Consider the following 16,070-nt stretch of genomic DNA (forward strand, 5'->3'; position numbering starts at 1 on the left):
TAAAACACGGCCAAGTTTTTACAATATTTGATCACGCTTTCTGAAAATATTTCGAGTAATAATTAGTATGAAATATCGTTCGTATATACGATTTATGTGAACACAATTTGCGGTTGCTGGTTGTCGCATGTGCCTCAATCGATTATTAGAGCTCATATTTGTGGTTCTCTTTTGAATAAAAAAAGACCGAACAATGGAAGCATCGTGTCGGATGCGAAAAGCGGGCGATGGATGAAAAATCAGTAATTGACATTGTCTCAAACAGAAGGAAGCCCACCATATTATATTAATTTAATAAAGTCTTAATTAATTAAATTAATTAAGAATTACAATAAAGAGAGGGGGAGAGAGAGAAACCGGGTCAGCGGTTCAGGACAAAACCGCCGGTTCAGGAAGTGAGGCGCGACTGGCGGGGGCTACAGTGGGACGGGCGCAGGGGTGATTCGCAAGGTTTGCTCTCCACTTTCTGTTTCACTTCCTTCCTTCCGCACCCATCTTCGCCATTGAAAGCCAACCTCTGAAGCTCTGCCAGTCTGCTGCTTCCTGGGCAGCTATAAAAGGGCCAAAACCCGGCGAAAGATGGAATTTTGATCCCACCACCCCCCCCTCTCTCTCTCTCTCTCTCTCTAAAGATGTTGTAATCAACGAACTTTAATCGTTCTCTCTCTCAGGCTCTGAAACCGCTCTGCTCTGTCGGAGAGAGAGACCCCTAAACCCCACAAAACCCTCCCAGCACTCCCTCATCTATCTTTCCCCCCTCCCGGCAGGCGGGAGCGTCCATCTGCTGCGGAGGAGCTGCTACTGTTGGGTTATCTTGGCCCCGCAGCCGCTGATCATGCGCCGGTTCCTTGGTTTTCCGTGTTTCTTCGCCCGCCTGAGCTAGCCTTGCTTTGAATGTGAGCTCCGAATCCCTAATTCCCACTTTTCTTTTGCATTCTTTTGTCGGTTCCTCTTGTTTGGAGCCTCGCATGTGGTTGCTGATCGCTCACTGTCGGTCGTTCTGTGGTTGTTTGTTCCCGAGCCCATGGGAGTGGTTTGAGCTCGTTTACTTTCCCGTTAGGGTTTTATAAATGATTGCTTTGTCTTTGTGTTATTGATTACATAATTTTTATGCGTTAAGGTGCGTCAGCTGCTAATGAGCTGACTCTACTGTGTCAGTTATGCATTCGCTAGGTTACAGTTAAAGTTCGTTTAGCAGTGAGATTTGCACCTTGGGAACTTGTTATTAATATATTTTGTGCGTGGTGATCCAAGTTGATCGATTTGCAGGGGCGAGCTTGAGTTGTTTGAGCTGTTTAAGCTTGGAGTTCTCTAACTCCCAGCCAATTTGCTGTATCTTCGGGGTAAACAAAGTCAATGACAGTCCCTGTCAACTGTCTTGTTTCAGGAAAGCAGACTTGTCCTTCCTACCCAGATGGAGTGGACTGAGAAGGACGCTGCCATCGAGGGTAGAAGGGATCCAGTTGGTGAAAACGGTTTCTTGAAACCGTCAACTCCTTCTGCTTCTACTAACGCTGCACCGGTTTCACTTTCTCCATCACACAAGATCTATGGAGGCAAGGATGCCCTTTCTTACGCTGGTATTCTTCGGAATAGAAACAAGTTTGGTGATGCTCTCCTGCTCTATGAGAGTGTCCTTGAGAAGGACAGTTCAAATGTGGAAGCCCACATTGGCAAGGGGATATGCTTGCAGATGCAGAATATGGGACGGCTCGCTTTTGAGAGTTTTGCTGAAGCCATCAGATTGGATCCACAGAATGCATGTGCCCTGACCCATTGTGGTATGCTGTACAAGGAGGAGGGTCGCCTAGTGGAGGCCGCTGATGTATGTCTTTAGTTCCCAAATCACTGTCCCTGTGGCTGATACTGATAGTTATATTACTTTTTAATTGCCTCCTAAAGCCATTATGTGGTCCATCCTGATTCAATTTCTGTGCAGCTATCCTTTTTTCTTGAATGAAGTTCTCTCCCAAAAAAAGAAAAAAGAAAAAAAAGGAGTAGATAATAAAATTGGTGAATCTGCATTCCGCCTTGCTAGTTCTTGGTGGCCGAATAAAATGTTCATTGTAGTCACTCGTAATAACAATCATGGTTGTGCTGTCTGCGATGTATATGTCCTTGGGTTCTGTTCTTGATATATATGGGTGGACTTCATCAATTCTATTGACAGATTTTAGTATACTTCATAATCTCTTATACCATTACAGTCATAGATTGTGTAACTGCAGTTAGGTTGTATTATTGTCTCTGTTGCATGATGACTAATTGGGTTGATTTTGCGGAGGAGCGTATTGAGATGTTATTGCTGAGGTTAAGCTTAGTTTGCCAGTTGTCTAGATAGGGCCACGTATCTGGCTCAGCTCTTTGAATTCCACATGATGAAAGTTAGCTTTGCTTTTATAATGTTTTACATGGATAGTGCAGATCACAGTATATGTGGCTGGAGGCTTAGTTAATCTATTGAGTACTGTCTTGATTTTGCACTAGCCTGGTCTCCCATAGATATTAAAACTGTCATATGTAATATATATTTTCTTTTTCAATCTTAAATGCCACGAATTTTTATGTTCTATGCTACTAATCCTTGATTAATGTTCCTTGTAGTCATATCAGAAGGCTTTAAAAGCTGATTCTTCATATCAACGAGCAGCAGAATGCTTGGCCATTGTTCTAACAGATATTGGAACAAGCTTAAAGCTTGGTGGCAACACACAGGAAGGAATCCAGAAGTACTATGAAGCTCTCAAAATCGATCCACATTATGCTGTAAGCTAACACCGCACCAACCCCCCCCCCCCCCCCCCCCCCCCCCCCCCCCCCCCCCCCCCCCTCCCCCCCACTCCCAAAAAAAAAAAAAAAAAAAATCTTCCTTCTTCTCTTTGTGTGTAAGCTCATTCTTGCTTTAGTGTCGCATCATCCTTCCTTCATGCTATAAAAAATTACTCATTTGAATTTTTTAATTTTGTGTCCTCAGCCTGCATTCTATAACCTTGGTGTTGTCTATTCTGAGATGATGCAATATGACATGGCCCTCCAATTCTATGAGAAAGCTGCTTTGGAGAGGCCAATGTATGCGGAAGCATACTGCAACATGGGTGTGATTTTCAAAAACCGTGGTGAGCTGGAGACCGCTATTGCCTGCTATGAGAGGTACTCTCTATTGACATCTAGCGACTTTATAACTTTTGCATCTGTTCTTCATTGCTTATTTGCTGACAGTACTGGATATATTTGCTTCAGGTGCCTGATGGTCTCCCCTAATTTTGAGATTGCAAAGAACAATATGGCAATAGCCTTGACGGATTTAGGAACTAAGGTAGTATCTTTACACTATGGAAAGTTTATTCTTGTGATGACATCAAGTCTTGACCAAGATAGATAGACTCAAGTTTATCTGATTCTGTTAACAAGTACTCTGGAAGCACTCAGAAGATAATTTGAATTGTGAAGACTAATTGGTGAAAACAACTTCAAAATAGGAGAATATTTTTCCTTAATGTTATCCTAGGACATCCAAGTTAATTCTCTCTAGAAATTATGAATTTCTCAGTTTGGCGAGACGAGGAATCTCTGTAGCTTTTGGAATGTCATGAATACGAATCAATGCCTTAGACAAATTGATTGTTTTAGATGCAATGGCACTTAAATTCAAATTTCTTTCTTCTATAGTGACAAAAAGAGATATGTTTCTTTTCTAAAAATAAATAAAGAAGTATGTGTGGGGAAGAAAGGGGTTAGATTGAAGAATGAGCATGAAGTAGACGTACTTGTACACTTTGTAGCAAAGAAAAAAAAGGACAACACAAAGCTTTAAGCAAATGTAGAAACCTATAAGAAATCCAAGGCCTCATAGACATGTTTCTGGCTTCTGTTTCAGAGACTCTAATTGATGCTAGGATAAATCTTCTGCTCTCTCGTGTCTTCTGACCTATACATTTGGAAATCATCATGTGTCCTGCAGGTGAAGTTGGAGGGAGATATTAATCAAGGTGTTGCCTATTACAAGAAGGCCTTATACTACAATTGGCATTATGCTGATGCCATGTATAATCTTGGGGTTGCATATGGTGAAATGCTTAAGTTTGAGATGGTGGGTCACATGTGGAGGATGATTAAACTAGACATGTTTCTTTGTTTTTATGCCTTATCTCCTCTTAAAGGCTAGAAATTTTACATGCTTATATGTATACCTTGGACTTGGACATGCACCACTTCATGGCATCATGTTTCCTTGTCAACTGCAGGGATGGGGGTTTTACTTTTACTGTTTACAGCTTAGCTGATCAATTCTAGAATCTAATATTACCTTTTTACTGGTTGAGGAATGTGAAAAATCAAAATTTTCATTGACATCTGTAGGCTATCGTGTTTTATGAGCTAGCGCTCCATTTCAATCCACATTGTGCAGAGGCATGCAACAATTTAGGAGTAATATACAAGGACCGAGATAATCTTGATAAGGCCGTGGAGTGTTATCAGGTACAGTTTTATTGTTGGTCGGAATTTTATATTTACAGCAGGTCCTCATTAAGAACTCAAAATGTAAATTTCTTTTTGTTTTGCAGTTGGCTTTGTCAATCAAACCTAACTTCTCCCAGTCCTTGAACAATCTCGGTGTTGTTTTCACCGTTCAGGTTTGTCCTGGGTAATAGCTGGTATTGCTATATCGTCTAGAATAGCTGATGCTACATATTTAAGTTACTGTGGATTTAGTATGGTAAAGGACTATTCTTTTTGCAGGGCAAAATGGACGCAGCTGCTAACATGATTCAGAAAGCAATTGCTGCAAATCCTTCATATGCTGAAGCATATAACAACTTAGGTCTCTCTCTCTCTCTCAGTAGTTAAAGTGATTGAAGGATTTAATCTATCCCCTTCGTTCTGGAGTTTTAAGACTTCTTTCTAATGGTCTCTTTTCCTTAAAAGTTTTATAGAACAATCTGACGAAGGTTATATTGTAATATTCTTCTTGTGCAGGTGTTCTTTATAGAGATGCTGGCAACATATCTATGGCCATCGCAGAGTACGAGCAATGTCTTAAAATAGATCCTGACTCTCGTAATGCAGGCCAGGTAATGCTTCTCATGAAATTTCATATGTGCTCCTTCTTTTGAGAACTCTATGTGCAACATTGGTCATTATTTGTTCTCTTAATCACTAAAGACATGCCTCATTCTTCATTGCCTGCCTTTTCATCCGACTCATGCCTTGGTGTAATAATGCTTCCCATAGCTGCACTTGGATGGAATTTGGGTTGGGTGATTAGCATCATGCTTCATTGCAGGATCTATCCATTTTAGGCTGTCTCGTTTTCACGTAGATAGCTGCCTGTGGTCATTATGCCTCTTGTTCTGTGCCTTACAATTCCTGATAATTTCACTTCATCAAACTGAAGTTTTCACTGCATAGTTTTTTATTATACTGGTAGTGCTGATTTTCCAGTGCAGCAATGAAATAGAGTAGGGGATTTCAGGAGAAAAAGAGGAATGTTGGAGTTATCTGAATCATACTAGCAACTGATTTGTATTCATAGATTTTCTTATCTACTTTTCACTTTTTCTCTTTTTTGGCAGAATCGGTTACTGGCAATGAACTACATCAACGAAGGATATGATGACAAACTTTTTGAGGCTCACAGGTTGGACTTAATCTCCTCTAAGTTGGCCTATTTTTTTATTATCTTCTTGAGTTTTGAAGAGATTCTTTTATAATGTTTTATATGCTTGTAAAATGGTTCCTTACTATGGTTAAAAATTGTGACACTTCATGTTGCTGCTAAAAGAAAAAAATGCTTCACTATATATTTTAGATGGTTTCCTGTCCTTTTACGCTTGTCCAGCCTCAATCTCCCAGATCAACAAAAAAAGTTTTTTCCTGTATTTATTTGTTCTTCCTATTGTTATTTTTTTTAGCTTGAGTTGCGGAAAGATCTCCAGTATTGCTATGTCCTCTCTCTCTCTCTCTCTCTCTCATTCTTATGTTTTGTTTGAACTGCTAATAAAATATTCAGCAAACTATTTGGTTAGGGCCAACTTAGGTATGACTTAAAACTATTGCTGGTCTGATCTATTTTCTATGGGTTATGACCTGATTGGAAGCTGTCATTGTATTGGTAATGTGCATATATATAGGTTCTTTCTTTTTTGCGTCTTAAAGATGAAAATCTATACACAGGGATTGGGGTAGACGTTTTCTGAGGCTGTATCCACAATATTCTTCATGGGAGAACACAAAAGATCCGGAGCGGCAACTTGTTGTGGGATATATATCTCCAGATTACTTCACGCATTCTGTGTCATATTTTATTGAAGCTCCTCTGACGTATCATGACTATCGAAATTACAAGGTGGTGGTTTATTCAGCTGTTGTAAAGGTATGTCTTATCTTGAGATTGTTGTGTGAAACTCTCAAGGATGTATAGATTTAGTTTCAAGACCTGCTGCTCTAACTTTGAGGTCAACATAGATAATGAATAATTTAGTTTGTGTAGATAATTGTGTTGTTTGAAAATGTTTAATTTATTTCTAGCATCACCAGAGCCTTCCTACTTTTCCATCTTCCATTTCCTCTGTCTGATACACGTTCATATGAACAGAGAGAGACATCAAAATAGCCAAGATGATACCCACTATTAAATATTTCAACTAGGAACGTCTTGAAAGTGGTGGTTAATCCCTTGAAAGCAATGCTGGCTATCATTGGAGTTATACTGCTAGTGCTTGGTTCCTTGGCCTCTACAATGATCTCCAGTTTGATATTTCTTCCCTGAAAAGCTTATTGGAATAATGATAACCATTTTCTGTAATGACTACTTGCAATGAACTCTATGCAGAAAAGTGGTTCATTCTGTTTTTCTAGTGTAATTCATTATTGAGTTTTCAGTGGCAGTTTCATAAATTGCAACATTTAGGTAGAGTAGTTTTGAAAATGTAATAGCTCTGAATAAGTCCGGTAAATATTTACGTTAGTTTCAGATTAAATTTTAATATTCCACTTCGCAGGCTGATGCAAAAACTACCCGATTCCGGGAGAAAGTGTCGAAAAATGGTGGCATATGGAGAGAGATTTATGGAATTGATGAGAGGAAGGTTGCAAGTATAGTAAGAGAAGATAAGGTTGACATCTTGGTGGAACTCACAGGCCATACTGCTAATAATAAGCTCGGAACTTTGGCATGTCAACCTGCTCCTATCCAGGTATGCTGCCATTTTTCCTATTTTGTTGATTGTTTCTCATTGTCATTTTGGTGATGTCTTGATACCTTTTTGTCTGTTGCTGCATGAAAACATGTGCATGTATCGAAGTTCTTTGACACTGCTTGTTATGGGCCCATTACTCCTTAGGTTAATACTATCTCTGGTCATTTCAGGTCACCTGGATTGGCTACCCAAACACCACTGGTTTGCCCACAATTGACTACAGAATCACAGATTCCCTTGCAGATCCTCCAGACACAAAGCAAAAGTCTCTCTCTCTCTCTCTCTCTCTCACACACACACACACACACATGCACACACGCACATGCACACACGCACACAGAGACACATCCATCTCTATTATCTGCCTGCTAGACTGGCTGTTCGGTATGGATTGTGAATTGGATCGCCTGTTATTTGTGTCCAGTAGGCAAATCAAAAGACCATACTGAATTTATTCTATGTCCTTGTCAAAATTTTTCATTTTATAGAATTTAGCTATGCTTTATGAAATTATTTTAAACCGCTAGGTTTTTTGTCATTGTGGTTCACTTGTATCAGCATTGATCACATGTTCTTCAATATGGATTTCCTTTTTCTTAACAATCCATTATTCTTAATCCCGCTACTCGATTTTGGTGTGTGTAGTATATTTATTTATCAAGCATTTTATGAATGGGTTATATAGCTGTTTTGCTTAATTGTTGCAATAATATATACAGATTATACATATATGCAAATATCGTACACAATGTTAGGAATTAATCAGTATTGGTATGCAGGAATGTTGAAGAGTTGGTTCGGCTTCCTGAGTGCTTCCTCTGTTACACACCTTCTCCTGATGCTGGGCCAGTAGGCCCAACTCCTGCTCTTTCAAATGGCTTTGTCACCTTTGGTAGCTTCAATAACTTAGCAAAGGTATTATTTAGATTGGAGGAGGGCAATTGCTCTTTCAGTTGTACTTTTTTCCTTTCCCTCCTCGAGCACTTTTTCACCCATTCCTTCCCTCAATTCTCTGTGTTGCTTCTGAGAGAGAGGAAATGAACTTACTTCTTTTGGTGGAAGTCTGGAACAGCCAGTTCGTCACCATGTTGTTCTGGCTTATGATGATGTCTTTTGCTTCTTTCTTTCGTTATCAGATAACTCCTGAAGTGTTGCAAGTTTGGGCTAGAATACTGTGTGCGGTTCCAAACTCTCGTCTGGTGGTCAAATGTAAACCATTCTGTTGTGAGAACATAAAACAGAGTTTCCTTGCGACATTGGAGCAGCTGGGGCTGGAATCATTGCGTGTTGATCTTCTTCCCTTAATTCTTCTTAACCATGACCATATGCAAGCATATAACATCATGGACATTAGGTAAGATAAAAGTCCGTTGGGTTACAGTTCTATGGTCTGTTATTGCAAGTATGCTCATTCATTGATAGGTTTGCCCTTCCTAGTTGAATATGCTCATTATTGTATCATTTTTTTGTGTATACAAGGAATATTAGTATTCCCTCACTGTTAGTTGTAATATGCTTATCATTATGTACTTATCATTTGTAGCTTGGATACATTCCCTTATGCTGGAACGACAACAACATGCGAATCTTTGTACATGGGTGTTCCATGCATTACTATGGCTGGTTCAGTTCACGCTCACAATGTTGGAGTGAGTCTTCTAACTACAGTTGGTAAGCATATCTCCCTTTGCTTTTCTGCTAATGCCTCATAAAAAATGATTTTGGCATCAGGTTTTTCGAATAGAAAATTTGATTTTCATAATTTCTTGCAAGCTCGGTTTATCTTAGGCAATATTTGTGCACTATAATTTTTCGACATATGCAAGCTCCTGTATAAGCTATTATAATTTTAACTATTGATGTCAATCCCAAGATAACATGTTCCTTGACCTGAACAGGTTTGGGACATTTAGTTGCCAAAAATGAGGATGAATATGTCGACTTGGCCATAAAATTGGCATCCGATATCACGGCACTTTCTGATTTGAGGATGAGTCTTCGCGACCTTATGTCTAAATCTCCCTCGTGCGATGGACCGAAGTTCACTGCTGGTTTAGAGTCAACCTACAGGAACATGTGGCGAAGATATTGTAAAGGAGATATGCCTGCCTATAGGAGGCTTGAAGCACTCAAACGGAAGACAGCCTTTGAAGAGCCACCAATCAGCACTTTTGATAAGCCGATAGAGAGCTCTCCTGGGTCCATCAAAGCCAACGGATTTGCAACAGCCATCCCACCACCGGTTTTAACTCTGTCCGCAAGCAACTCCGAGGTTCTAACTCTTTCTACCAGCAATTCCGAGGAGAATGGACAGTTAAAAACAGAGGACTAACCCCAGCAAAGTGAGCTGCACTTCAAATGCCGACTGATTTTTGGAAATTTCCAGTCGATGGGGTTATCAGTTTGAAGTGTGTATAATGTTAAAATGAAGTTCCCCCTAGTTGTACAAATGCGGTGTTCAATGCTGAGTGTTATAACATTTTACAGGATTGACATTATTTGGGGAATTTCGGGTGGGGACTGGGGAGTGATAAGTTGCATTCGGTTCTTCATCTGTTTGAGGAGGGCGGTTCAAAAGAGATCAGCAGCTGCTATTGCTGGATTATGTTGATTGCATTTTCCCCCGATATACAAATAGGGATAGTTATGGGCTGTAAATTATGGTCGACATGTCTAATTAGCATAGACATAACCTCTTTTCTTGGGTTCGGATCGTGAAGTGCAAGGAGTTGAGATATAATCATATCAATCAAATTGCATCGATGTCGATCCATTGCAGGTTTTCCTCTACATATAACAATAGAATAACACCTATTCCATATCCCCACCGCATAGGAAAAAATTCTATGAGTATAATCATGCAAGGCAGACTCAATGACAATTTGATATTCAGATAGCAACACAGCGATAACATCATGCTGCGTTGTAAACTGAAAGGAGAAACTGATAGCATCTGAGGAATCCTCTCTCTTCACTGATTTGCAGGATGCCATGGGAAGGTTCATGGCAGCATCACAAGCTTTAATCCTTGACTGATGTCCGCAGAATCTTCACGTCATGGATTGGCCTGTGCCAGCAAATAAATGTGCATTAGAAGTATGAAATTGATGAAGTGGATTTGCCGTATCCATCAGATGTTCGGAAGTGGGAAAACAATGCTTCGACACAGAATCTATTATGTCATTTCAGATAGTGTCTTATAAGCAGCACACTCAACTAAGCACCTCTCCAAGTATTACAGTACACACATCAAATCCAGTCAGCTCATTCCACAATCCAAATTGTTTTCAGACGAGGGCCTTCATCGGATTGATATATGGTCAATTACGTGCTTCATGAGTTGACAGCAAGTCAAATGAACATAAAACACGTACCTGTCGTTATTGTCAGTCTGAACACTACCTAGTCTTTTGATAATTTCCATTCCCCTGCACACTCTTCCAAATATCGTGTGCTTCCCTACACCACAAGTTAAAGCATTGCAAACCAGTTAAACAACTACATAACATGACAGCATGACTTGTGCTGCTAATATGACTAGAGGGCCTTCTTTGCAAAACTTGAATGAGAAGTGCTTACAAAATATGATTGAGAGGTAGCTATGAAGAAGAGTTGCCGGAAGAAGGGAGGAAATGAGGGGCTGTTGAGACATCTCTAGAGATGTCTAAAACCAATAGAAGTGAAAATTCTGCAATTTATTAAGGTTTCAATCTACTAATGATTTATCACTACTGGTTCTTTAAATGTTGGTCCGTCTCCTTTCCTCATTTTTCCCTCTCATCCCCAACTAGTGCCAAAGAGGCTCTGAGCCCCTCAATTGTCAAGGAAATATTTATAGAATAAAGCAACAGAAAAGGAGATCTGATGTTGGTAACTGAGAACACAACCTATGATACAACCCAAACAAATTCCCAACATAGCTAGACGAAATTATTTATGGTGATAGAATAGTATCATACCATCGAGTGAAGGACATGGTGCTAAAGTGATAAAGAATTGACTCCCATTACTGTTCGGACCAGCATTTGCCATGGACAGGATACCAGCACCAGTATGCTTCAGTTCAGATTTAATCTCATCCTCAAACTTTTTGCTGAAACGTATGAAAGGTGACACAGAAATCATATTGGACATGCAACATATAATAGTCGTTACATCAGATGTGCAGTTATATGAAACTGAAATAACTTAACGTAAGAAAACTCGAGATTACGATAAAAACACAGCACGGGGAGCATTGAAACAACAAGTGATTGCTGACGAATCGGAAATTACCCATTATAATCTCATTGATTATGTCAATTAACTTCCCTCGTCTTTCCGAGACGTGGCTCTGAACACTACTACTGTGGCTTAAGTTTTAACCATTGATTTTGTCATCAGCAATGGTGGAGGTAAAAAGATGAAATTTTTTCTCACACAAGAATACACAATTGAAGAGGTACTTCCTGAATGAACCAAGGATGCTTAAGCAACAATGGAGAAAGGTTGAAGCTTTACCCGTATATGGATTCTCCTCCCCTTCCAGTTCCAGTGGGATCCCCACCTTGCACAATGAAATCCTACACCAGTATCCAACAACATCTAAGCTATGCAGGAACAGCAAAGGCAAATCAAATCCCAAACCTAACCAGCAAACTATTAAAATTTCGCCATTGCTGCTCACCTTGATGATTCTGTGGAACTTCACGTTGTCGTAGTAGCCTCTGCGAGAGAGCTCGATGAAGTTCCGGCAAGTTCTCGGCGCGTGCTTATAGTAGAGCTAGTCAAGGATCAAGGAATCAGCAGTAACAAGAAACATCAGAAGAGAGGGAACGAAAGCCGGGAAGCAATAAACAGAAGAGAAAGGAAGCATCCAAGCTACCTCGACGGTGAAGGAGCCCATGGAGGTTTCCAGAGTGACCTCCGGCGGCCCTCCTTCTGCACTCGCCCACATCTTCCACCACTTCACTGAGGATGAGAGATCTTCAGAGCTTCGCTATGTAGTGTGCCCCGAGTCGATTTGGAATCGCGAAATCGAAAAGAATCTGCCGCCTCCGGCCTCCGGCGCCGGCGGGGTTTCTTTCATGATGTCCTTCCCGGAATCGGGCTAACCGACCGATAGCGATCAAGCCCATGGACCGTCTGCGACGAACCAATAATGGGCCAGAGGGCCCCATCCAGCTCAATTGAGGCTCACGTTTAGGCCCAACTGTAATTAGGCCGGCCCAACAACCGACCCGAGCCGATCGCTCTAGACGGCGGCTGTCCCGCTGTTCTTCGGCTTGTGCTATGACGAGGTCGACAGAGGTCGCGGTACTGTTACTGTCTAGTTCAGTACGGAGTTTTGCTGGTGCTGATGAGACCCATCAGGTTGCCGGAGCCGCCCGGCGGGTTTCGGGGCGTCCCGGAGGTCTTTGAGGGAGCGATAAGGCGAGCGGTTGTGATCGGTAACGGATTCGCGGGCGCGGAGAGTCAGAGCATCGGTCTGGTCCGAGCTCTCGGCCTCGCCAGCCACCACTCCCTATATGTGTGTATTTACTTAACTTCCTTCTCTGTGTTCTTCTTCGTCATTTCTTCTTCTTGTTCAGGACTTCTCATTTCTGAGAATCCATTGTGCTGGTCATGGAAGTGAATCAAAGAGAAGAACTTTGGGATTATATAGTGTTCTAAGATTACAAAGCATAGTCAAGTTTAGAGATTGATGAAGATAATATACGTTGGTCATGTGTTATGTTATTGAACGGTTCGATCCTTTTTCGTCATTGATATAGTCTTTGTGCTTTCTTTTGCTTTGTCGGAATGGAATCGCAACATAAAGGCAGTTGTTTTATATTGGGGTGCTCTTGTGATATGTATTCTGAAATCTTCGAGTTAATAGTTACTGGATAACTGCATTATAGTTACACTTTATTCCATCTTCTCGGTTGCTTGAGCAGCGCGTGACAAGGCCAAGTGGAGGTATCAACAAGTGGCTTCATTGGCTTCCTGTTTCTCTACACAAAAAGTTGAATTCCATCCTGGGCCAAGTCCGCGGAGTGTCCCAGTTTCAGAAAGGAGAGAGTAGAGTACTCCCTATTTCAGCTGAGAAAAGCGGTACTGGTCGTTCGAGTTTGTCAATTACTCGTCTTAAATGCCACGAAACATGTTCCTATAGTGATCTCGTATTGCAATCATTCATAGCGTAATCTTACTAACAAATGCTAAGCTAGTGGAACCCGATCCCTTTTTCTGCTGAAACTTTTCTAGGCTTGTTAGATATCCTAGAAGCTGATGCAAAGCAGATTGCCACAATGGCTCGTGAAACATTTGAGAAGTATGTTCTGTTTTAAATTCTTCTCCTTTTCACTAATTCCCTTCTTGAACATCTTCTGGAGATCAGATTGAGAAACTGTATTTTGTGAGTTACATAATTTCTGTTCTGAATTCTTCTCCCCTGTGTATTTACGCCAGGGATGGTCCATTGCTGGTGATTGCTTCAGGTCGAGATACTATTCCTGTTGCAAGCTCAATAAAACGGTTAGCTCCAGAGAATGTTTTTGTTGTTCAGGTTATAAATTTTTCCGATTTCTCTCAGCTCTGATAGATTATCTCATGATTTTGAGTGGTATATAATATAAGATATTGCTCCGAGAATTTAAAAAAAAAAAAAAACGTTTTGCATTAGATTATTGAGGATATTATCATTCTGGTTCTTCCTTCGGGGAACTCCCTAGTCGTCTTCAAATGTTAGTTTCATTCTTGTATCAGCTTTTGTCAGCTATATGTATTGAGTGTTGAGTATGCTGAGATACCTGATTCTGGTTTTTTTTGTCTCTCTTTCTCCCTGTTTTAGGTACAACATCCAAGGTCACATTTGGATAGGTTTGATTTAGTTATTGCTCCACGTCATGATTATTATCCTTTGACACCTGAAGGACAGAAAGAAATCCCTTGGTTTCTTCGGAGATGGATTACTCCATGTGAGCCTCCTGATAAAAACGTGGTATGCATTTAGAATGAAATTATTACTGTAATGGGTCAATCATGTAGATTAATATTCTGTTCTTTGCTTCTCTTTGGGCTTTTGTTTCAGATTCTCACTGTTGGCGCTCTTCATCAAGCTGATTCTGCTGCTCTCAGGACTGCTGCTTCTGCTTGGCATGATGAGTTAGCCCCATTACCAAAACCTTTACTTGTGGTTAATATTGGAGGACCTACAAGTAATCTCTCTAATCTTGATGCCAATACTTAATTTGACGCGCTACCCAATCTCTGCCTAAACCTCTAGGTTATATTTGGATTGCTAATCTGTACCTTTCCTGGAAAATTCTACATAATATATGGATTGGAAGGCTCTCCGTATTAAATGTGGGTTCAGGGTTTGATTTGCTTATACCTTATTATTTCACTTGGGAAAAATCGATTTTAGGACATTGTTATAGCGATTCCCTTTGTGATATTTCAAGAGCAAGCGTCATCTGTTTTTCTAGGCAATTGCCGTTATGGTGAAGATCTTGCAAAGGAGTTAACAGAGAAGCTGCAGAATGTTCTCTGGAGCTGTGGAAGTCTCAGATTGTCATTCTCAAGGAGAACGCCAGAGAAGGTCCATGCAACTCTCAGGACACTTTCTTCTCGTTATGTTTCTTTAAGGTAACTCACAATCACCTTGTAATGAACAGGTCTCCAGAGTCATAAAAAAAGAACTTGCCAGTGATCCTAAGGTTTGCATTTGGGACGGTGAAGGTAGTAACTGATGATCGTCTAAGAGATTTTATTTATTTATTTTTTCTTTCAAATGTGACGAGAGATCCACTTTCTTTCCATTCCATTTTTTTTTTTTGAACATTTCTCCGTTTAATGCTAATTAGGTTCGAACCCTCACATGGGACATTTAGCTTGGGCCGATGCTTTTATCGTGACAGCTGATTCTGTGAGCATGTTGAGTGAGGTCTGCACTACCGGGTATGGTCAACTAATTAACAGACTGTCAAGAAATTGGCTCCCGTCCACCTCTATTTTGAATTAATATCTTAATATATCTGCCATTCTGTTATTTTGCAGGAAGCCTGTATATGTTGCTGGGGCTGAGCGCTGTACATGGAAGTTTTCCGACTTCCAAAGGTCTTTGCGGAAGCGAGGTGCTGTTCGACCATTCGTTGGTAAAGAAAATGTATGCGAATTGGTCCTTTTAGGGTTTGAGTGTCTCTTGGCTTAAGTAAATTTATATCGATTTCATTTGGTACTAAAAAATGGAAACAAAATGGAACCAAATTGATGTGGAAAATAGTCGGATTCCTAGGGTGGTTCCTTTTCACCTCACATCCTTCCTGCCATGCTAGACGTGACCTTTCATAACAAGTTTGACAATTTAAAAGGATGGGGCATCTTATTGCCCTCACATGAGCACAGATTTAGATGATTCAGGCTGCGATTATTTTCAAGATCTCTTTTGTCAATGGAAATTACTTCGGTTACTTTCACTTTGCTGCAGATATCTGAGACGTGGAGCTACCCTCCACTGAATGATACAGCAGAAGCCGCTGCTCGGGTGAATGAAGCAGTTGCTCAGCGTGGTTGGACAATATTGAGATGATGCAGTCTACGATCCGATGTCTGGCGGCAAATCCAAGAGATTCAGTTGGTGGAGCAAGTAAAATCTGAAAAGTTTTGTCCTTCTTGGCTGCATCCTTTGAAGGAAACATACCAACTGGCTTCACTCTGCCTTGTATCCTCTCCCCGAATACCATGCCTTGCGGGAAATTCGGTCTTTGAATTTGACTATTCGAGGAGAACAGTTTTGCAGAGTGGCTGTTCGTCTGAAACTTACAGGGCATGGATCCCATCTGTTCATTCTCTGATGTAACCAATCTTTCTTGAATACAACCTTCCAAGTTTACCCACAAAAGGAAT

At 40.6% G+C, this 16,070-nt stretch overlaps 3 protein-coding genes across 4 annotated transcripts; 2 read left to right on the forward strand and 1 right to left on the reverse strand.

Annotated features, from left to right (window-relative positions):
* The first annotated feature begins 467 nt into the window (after positions 1–467).
* Positions 468–9,914, forward strand: LOC116197758 (probable UDP-N-acetylglucosamine--peptide N-acetylglucosaminyltransferase SPINDLY). 2 transcript variants are annotated; one of them, XM_031527998.1, is made up of 18 exons: positions 468–896; positions 1,255–1,825; positions 2,605–2,766; positions 2,975–3,150; positions 3,241–3,316; positions 3,962–4,090; positions 4,360–4,479; positions 4,566–4,634; positions 4,741–4,822; positions 4,978–5,072; positions 5,574–5,638; positions 6,175–6,373; positions 7,002–7,196; positions 7,370–7,464; positions 7,979–8,114; positions 8,336–8,553; positions 8,743–8,870; positions 9,098–9,914. In XM_031527998.1, exons 2-18 carry the CDS (start codon positions 1,415–1,417, stop codon positions 9,529–9,531), a joined length of 2,790 nt encoding a protein of 929 aa, XP_031383858.1. In that variant the 5' UTR covers positions 468–896; positions 1,255–1,414; the 3' UTR covers positions 9,532–9,914. The 2 variants fall into 2 exon arrangements, with proteins under 2 accessions (XP_031383858.1, XP_031383857.1); XM_031527997.1 differs by having other exon boundaries at positions 469–896; positions 1,388–1,825.
* A 30-nt stretch (positions 9,915–9,944) lies between these two features.
* On the reverse strand, positions 9,945–12,252 carry LOC116197762 (peptidyl-prolyl cis-trans isomerase CYP18-2). The gene is made up of 6 exons (XM_031528001.1): positions 12,064–12,252; positions 11,866–11,961; positions 11,700–11,761; positions 11,159–11,292; positions 10,574–10,658; positions 9,945–10,266 (listed from the first exon to the last, which is right to left on the reverse strand). The coding sequence occupies exons 1-6, from the start codon at positions 12,133–12,135 to the stop codon at positions 10,221–10,223; spliced, it is 495 nt and encodes a 164-aa protein (XP_031383861.1). The 5' UTR covers positions 12,136–12,252; the 3' UTR covers positions 9,945–10,220.
* A 206-nt stretch (positions 12,253–12,458) lies between these two features.
* LOC116197759 (mitochondrial fission protein ELM1-like) lies at positions 12,459–16,065 on the forward strand. Its single transcript, XM_031527999.1, has 11 exons — positions 12,459–12,708; positions 13,118–13,274; positions 13,428–13,494; positions 13,632–13,728; positions 14,014–14,163; positions 14,254–14,380; positions 14,651–14,763; positions 14,840–14,903; positions 15,029–15,122; positions 15,222–15,330; positions 15,652–16,065. The coding sequence occupies exons 1-11, from the start codon at positions 12,538–12,540 to the stop codon at positions 15,751–15,753; spliced, it is 1,251 nt and encodes a 416-aa protein (XP_031383859.1). The 5' UTR covers positions 12,459–12,537; the 3' UTR covers positions 15,754–16,065.
* Positions 16,066–16,070: the final 5 nt, after the last annotated feature.

Source organism: Punica granatum, chromosome 2 (assembly GCF_007655135.1).
Source record: "Punica granatum isolate Tunisia-2019 chromosome 2, ASM765513v2, whole genome shotgun sequence".
Lineage (NCBI taxonomy): Eukaryota > Viridiplantae > Streptophyta > Magnoliopsida > Myrtales > Lythraceae > Punica > Punica granatum.